This window comes from Prorops nasuta, unplaced genomic scaffold, assembly GCF_024137725.1.
Source record: "Prorops nasuta isolate Cenicafe-Biocafe unplaced genomic scaffold, Cenicafe_Pnas_1.2 PNAS00034, whole genome shotgun sequence".
Taxonomy (NCBI): domain Eukaryota; kingdom Metazoa; phylum Arthropoda; class Insecta; order Hymenoptera; family Bethylidae; genus Prorops; species Prorops nasuta.
Genome location: NW_027116831.1, coordinates 325,094 through 332,385, shown reverse-complemented (window position 1 = coordinate 332,385; position 7,292 = coordinate 325,094). Strand labels below are relative to the sequence as shown.

Here is a 7,292-nt window from a genome sequence, read left to right as displayed (position 1 = left end):
CAACAATTATTAGGTAATTATGTTAATTATGATGGTGTTAAAGCAGCTGTTTTAACAAATTCTGGAAAAGTTTTTATATTTTTTATACTCCTAATTATGTAATGGAATTGTCCAGTTGTGAAGTATTAAAACCCAACAAATTCACCACAGTTGAATCAGTTTTTCAAACTGAAATAAATTTTTATCAGAACTTTACATTATTCAAATATACAAATGGAAAAATATATATAATACAAAATGATATGTATAAAGCCTATGATGAATTCATGGGTATAATTGTAAAGTCAGATAAATTTGATTTATCATTATTTAATATTGAATGTTCAAGTATCACTTTAGGTGAAAAATTAAAAACTCTTATGGTGAGGATGTTAACATTTTATGGAAATGATACCAACCATTATCATAATCTTAAAGGAAATTATTTAAACGATGATGCTAATAATGATAATAATGATGATGATGAATATAATAATGATTTTAATGATGAATCATATCAAAGTATGAAAGGAGTATCCTTCGATTCTGGACGTGTTAAGAGATTTAATTCATTTGCCGAAGTGCAAAAGTATAAAATTGATCAGTTTAAGAAAAATGAATTATAAGACAACAAAAATTTCATTAAAAACTAGTCAGTAATCGTTTAATCGTCAAGCATGAACGCTGTTCCTCGAGAGTAAGTAAAAAAAATTAAAAAAATTGTCTTTTTTATTATTAATTACAGATATATTTGTTTAAAGGAAACCGATTCTTATTCTGGGAAGGCGATATCCATTAACTTCAAATGATTATGAATATTTGGAAATTGGTATTAAAATTTCAAATATTCAAAAAGCTACTATATCAATCATCCTTAGTCATATTGCAACAAATGACTTCATTGAATTTTCCGAAGAAACATGGAATGAGGTCTATAATTATCGTGAATATATTTATAAATTTTTTGATAATATACCTACACCCACTCTTCATCTACTTAGTGATGATACATCAATAGAATTGTTGGATAAAATTGATGGAATTGGAAAAAAAGTTAAATTTAATCAAGTAAATAGTGTTATTTATGTATCAAGTAAAATTTGTAAAAATATGTTATCTCTTTATCGTTGTATTAATATTACAACTCAATGGTTACAATTTAATTTGGATACAGTTTTACAAACATTTCAGGATTTTGTAAAAATTGCTCGTTCTGCTAAGTTTAAAAATTGTATTCTTGAATTGATTGAAAAACATACAATTTTTAACAAATATTCTATTGTACAAAACGAAATTTTATATTTTTATTTAAAATCAATTGTTTTATATTCCAGAACAAATTATATGTAAACAATTTTTAAGTGAAAAATAATTTTAGTGTATTTAATAACAATTGTTTTATATAAATATTGTAGTATTATAAAATAGTATACGTTATAAACTATGGGGTAATTTGTAATAAAAACTATTATTTATAATTAAAAAAAATCTTAATTTATTTATTTATTCATTTTTTTGATAATATACAAAATATATTCAAAAATTACACTTTTCACAAATATTTTTTATAATTTTTATTTAAAATCTCTCTCAGGTACTAGACAATACACATTCTACGAAGATGTTTTCCCCTATCCTTAATTTTATTGTTAGTAATTTTTTTATTTTTCATTAATTTTATTGTGTAAAATTATAATTTATTATGTAATTTTTCTAACAATATTAGTTAGTGGACTGTATTCAACTATACGATCGTGTAAAATTAAACAATAAGCGCTAGTATTCAAAAGTATATCTTTTTTACATTCAAAATCTATTCTAATGTCAACAGTACCATTCTTAATGGATTCAACTTGACGTGAACAATTAATGACAATTAAAGGCGCTATATTCTTAAATTTATTAAGAGTTAATAAATTATCCTCTTGTAATCCATAATAAACAGATTTAAATTTTGAATACATTAAATATAACAAACTATAGTTATTTTTATCAAAATCTATGTTTAAGTTGTCGTAAGGATATGATTCAGAGTTAAGATAGAGACGAGCGTTTGATATATTACAATGATCAAAAATATGAGATTGATTTGATATTTGATCTTTTCGATTTGTTTGTAATGCTAATATTATAAAACGTGGTTTTTCCAGTTGAGTAAATGCTTTCACAGCCCAAGTATGTTTGGTTGATGATTGTAAAAGAGGATATTCATATAAATCCCAAGTTCGATAGTTCATAGTAACAACATTTCCATTTTCAACAAAACGTAGAATTGCTAATTTATTCATTTCCTCCAATGTAATATGCGGTATTTTCCATTGAATTTTAGTTAATTCAATCGATGCGTTAACTTTGGGTTTATCATACCCAGAAAAGAGAGAATTCAAATCGTTTCGAGATCGAATTAGTATTAATTCGTGTCGGGCATTTATTACAATGTGATTGTAATCTTCGCAAAATCCCAATAACATTCGTAATGGTACACAAAAATTAAAAAATAATTTTTTATCACTCGTTGTTTATTTTAAAGCAACATGACACCAACCTGCATTTTCTACATAATTTTTATTAATACTGCCAACTGATAGATAATTTTTAATAGATGTTGTAATCCCAACATTTCTACATTGATCTATTTCAACACCATCCAATTCATATCTAATCTCATCGAATAGAAACGCCATACAATTATTATCAAGATATACTTCATCTTTACCTTCGTCAGTTCTTGTTACTTTTCCTTCTATGTAGAGAAAACTTTGACTTGGTAATATATATAGATCTTGATGTTGGATTGGAATTCTAATTTCATCATTGTTTCTCAAATTTGTATTGGCATAAGGATTATATCCATGAATTTCAATTTTTGTTATTCGATTGTCCAACACGGGTGATTCTTGAATGTCTAGTATGTCGATCATTTTTCACAATGTAACCTAATGATTGTAGAAGTTTAATATTTGATAGATTTAAACCTCTTCTACTAAGTTGTACTTCCGATTCACGAGTTGCTCCAGGAATGAGAGTTGAAAGATGATGTTTTTGATTATATATAAGCATTTTACTTATGCTTCTTTTTAATATGTAATCGAACAGTAATTTCTTCGCCACGAAAATTAACTAAATTATCATTTTGATCCAAAATACGTATAATTAAATGATTTATAATTTTTTGAGTTACCGGGAGATATATTGCATTTGGTGGTACCTCAACAATTTTATACCCAGGTGGTACAATTGGTGCAAATTCATGAATTGTGTGCACTAACGATCCGTTGCTATAGGCTCCTGTTGTAATACTACAGCTTATTCGCAAAATGTTCACTTTATTAACGTTAGTAGGAAAGTCTGATTTATGCCATTTGTTTGCCAAAATTGTACGTTTAGTAAATCCAAGTAAAGATCAGATACTGTTGGATTTTTCAAAATGTATATCATAAATGCAGAAGATTTCACTTTTTAAAGTTGTATTATTACCACGTATTGTCATTGGATAATTCTCAATATTGTCTGGATTTACCTCATTTGCTGACAGTGACTCACGTAAAAAATCATTCAATGCTTCTATTTCGTACAAACCATGAGGAATATCTATATTCAAATTATCGAAATAAAATTTATCGTTAGTTGCGTCAATATTTGGTATAGAATTAAAAGCTTCAAAACTAATTAAACCAAGTTCATAATCTTCATCATTTTCCAATTCAATAGATGGAAAATAATAAGATTCTAGCTGTGAGTTTGTATCGTTTAATGTTAACATTATGGACATTTTAACCCATTAACGTCCAAAATGTCAAAATTTCTTGCACGTTTTCAAAGTGATTTTTTCCTATGTAATTGGCGTTGAAAAAATTCTTGAACCACATATTCTGATGTAAAATTGCATGCTCTTTCAGAATCCGTTGCCAGAATCATGATAAAACTCACAGGAAAAGAGATATGCTCGATTGAAACATAAAAAACACCTAAATTTTCGAAAAAAAAAATTTTAGGATTTTTTTTCGAAGTGTTACAGTGAAGATATCACCTTGCGACCATGATCAAAGGTGATCATGGGAGTTGAAGTTTAACAGGGAATTTTTTTGTTGACCTTGAACCATCGCTTCTTTACAAAATGGCAGAAAAAACGATTTTTTTTTTTCAATCTTCATCAACTTTTTTCTCGAAATCTATGGTCTTTAGAAAAAAATTCATAAAAACAAAAATGCCTTAGAATCGCTCGAGGAATATTCTCAAATTTTTTCAGAATTTTTTGAGACAATTTTTGATTTTCCGGGAAACTTGTGAAATGGAATTTTCAAAAATTGTCTCAAAAAATTCTGAAAAAATTTGAGAATGTTCCTCGAGCGATTCTAAGCCATTTTTGTTTTTATGAATTTTTTTCTAAAGACCATAGATTTCGAGAAAAAAGTTGATGAAGATTGAAAAAAAAAATTCGTTTTTTCCGCCATTTTGTAAAGAAGCGATGGTTCAAGGTCAACAAAAAAATTCCCTGTTAAACTTCAACTCCCATGATCACCTTTGATCACGGTCGCAAGGTGATATCTTCACCGTAACACTTCGAAAAAAAATCCTAAAAATTTTTTTTTTCGAAAATTTAGGTGTTTTTTATGTTTCAATCGAGCATATCTCTTTTCCTGTGAGTTTTATCATGATTCTGGCAACGGATTCTGAAAGAGCATGCAATTTTACATCAGAATATGTGGTTCAAGAATTTTTTCAACGCCAATTACATAGGAAAAAATCACTTTGAAAACGTGCAAGAAATTTTGACATTATGGACGTTAATGGGTTAAATATAGTTCTTTTTCTACACGTGCCGACGATAAAATTGCATCAATGTCCAACCAATTAGACTTTATTAGCGGATGGAAGTTCATACGCTGACGACTAAATGAATACATTATTCCTTATAAGAAGTCTTTGAAGTTCGTGTATCGATGCATCAGCAAATGCATTTTGATGCATAATCGATTACATTATTCATGCATGCATGCATGCATGTGCGCTTACACACACACACACACACACATAGCTCATCGAAATTTACTCGTGCAGACAATTATGTTCTCTTAAAGTGGAGGGAGAGGGAGAGAGAGAGAGAGATAGAGAGAGAGCAAAAAACTTACCTTTTTCATGCTGATAAAGATACTCACTGCCTTGCCGACGGGGTCGGGGCCTTGTCGGCGGCGCGCATCCAGTTGCGTTGCACCCTCGGCGGCGGGAAAAATGCGCGCGGGGTTTTGAAAAAAAAAATAGGGGTGGGTGGGGGTGGTGGGCGGGGCCTTAGGGGCGGGGCCAGGGGGACAAACCCCACCCAAAAACGGACACGAACCATATTTGCACATAACCATATTTGGATCGAAATCTTTTTTTTTTGGACATGCCCATATATGGCTCGATCCTTATTTGGAATACCCCCCTCACCTCTCTTCACCCCCCCTCACCTATACTTCATCCAGGTCCTGTCTAGCCCTACTACTAACCATCAAAGAAAATACAACGCCAGTGATTTGAACAATTTCCACTGATAATTTGGAGACTCTTTGAACTCTTATTAGGTTCAATTAAGTTTCTATATACAATATATAAAACACTTTGTGTCTCGAAATCTGATGTTTCTCTTACAACTCGTAAAAATCTGTCTATTGATTGATCATTTAGTTTTTCAGTCGTTGGTAATACATTCTTCTGTATTTCTTCCACAGAACAATCTGCTGCATCGAGAAATTGACTTCTTCGTTTTTTACAGGCATCATCAGCCTCTAAGGTACTAATTTCTACAACACAGCAGTCGTCTTCTTATTGTTCCTCAACGACATCACCGATTGAATCTAAACGATCATTAGTTGTAAGATCGTCGAGATCAGTAAGATATATATTTTTATTTAATTTATTGCTTTGCTTCTGTTCCTTTTTAATTCCCGCTTTCTCCTGTGCCTCCAAAAATAAGGCGGATCACGAATTTGCATGTTTCGATTTTTACGACGATCTAAAATTTCAGGAAACAAGCAATACTCATAAAATCGTACGAGCTTAGTTTCCATTTGTCTATGCCAGAATTCATCGTCTCTTTCCACACGAATTGTGACAATGCTTTTGGGTGTCCATATACTAAACAGGCAGTATTGCCGTTGAGTAATTTGAAGCTGACCCTGCACCTGATAATAATAATTATAGCGTTTATTCATAGTTTTATTCATTTTTCTATTACCGAAAATTCGCCTCAGATGGAGTTTAGCTTCAATAACTTCTTTCGCTGACAGGTCCTTTCCGGTGAACGAGCATTTAATTTCTACTATCCCTTCATCATCAATAAGGCCATCTGTTGAAGCGCCCAAATATGAAAGTTTTCTTTCAATAAATAAACCGCAGCTTCGAATCTGCTTGTTTATTTCTTTTTGTAAACATTCTCTCGCATTTTTTTCATTAAGACGACCATATGTTATTGCATCATTTTCCAAAATTGGCGGATATAGTATTTTCATCACCATATTCGCGCAAGACGTAGTCTCGCGCATGTGACATACTTCGCCAAAGTTCGATGCTGTCAACATTTCTCTTCTGATCGTCATCAATAATTCAGAATTAGCCTGACCTCTCGTTTTACGTTCTATATCGATCGACTTCTTTTAATTATCTTTCAATTTTTCAAAGTGATACTGGCGAAGTTGATCTAACGCTTCTGACGAGATATCAGGCTTCTGCGATTGTAGGCCCGAATACCTATTTTTTAGGCTTAAAGAAGAATCGATTTTACGACATCTCCCCTTCTCCAACCGGCTAATTTTCTTTAGTAAAATCTTTTTTTGGCGTCGCTTCACTAATTTTTTTTATTGCGGAAGGAATTTCTTTGGACATCCCTCTATAAAGGCTTGGCAAAACTTCCTGCTTGTTATATTGCAGTACAGCTGCACTAACGCGACCATTGTACGAACCACGCGAGCCAAAATTTATACGTTTCCCTCCAATCTCTTTACAGATTATAAGTTCCCGCGTAAAAAAAATCAGCTTCGCAAACGGACTCGGCGATACTTTTAAAGACCGTTAAAAATCCGACTCGCCGATACGTCTCTTATCAGCCCATATGCAAGACGTATCGGAAATACCATCGGCGATACCTTTTTTTTATATTTTTTATCTTAGACTATATTACACTTTGTGGATTTCGTCAGTTATATTATTCAAAGATTATCACTTTAATTTTACGATTGACTTAGTACTAAATTATATTAAATTAGTCAAGGCTAATTATGCAATTAAATACAATTTATTTTTAAAAATTATAAGTCAATTACAATGCGAAATAT

General features: G+C 31.0%; 2 protein-coding genes across 2 annotated transcripts; both read right to left on the bottom strand.

Annotated features, from left to right (window-relative positions):
* Nucleotides 1-1,679: 1,679 nt before the first annotated feature.
* LOC136783578 (uncharacterized) lies at nt 1,680-2,900 on the bottom strand. Its single transcript, XM_066743833.1, has 2 exons — nt 2,525-2,900; nt 1,680-2,428 (listed from the first exon to the last, which is right to left on the bottom strand). Exons 1-2 carry the CDS (start codon nt 2,898-2,900, stop codon nt 1,680-1,682), a joined length of 1,125 nt encoding a protein of 374 aa, XP_066599930.1.
* Nucleotides 2,901-5,870: 2,970 nt separating this feature from the next.
* Nucleotides 5,871-6,476, bottom strand: LOC136783577 (uncharacterized). Its single transcript, XM_066743832.1, has one exon. It carries the CDS (start codon nt 6,474-6,476, stop codon nt 5,871-5,873), a length of 606 nt encoding a protein of 201 aa, XP_066599929.1.
* Between the last annotated feature and the right edge of the window lie 816 nt (nt 6,477-7,292).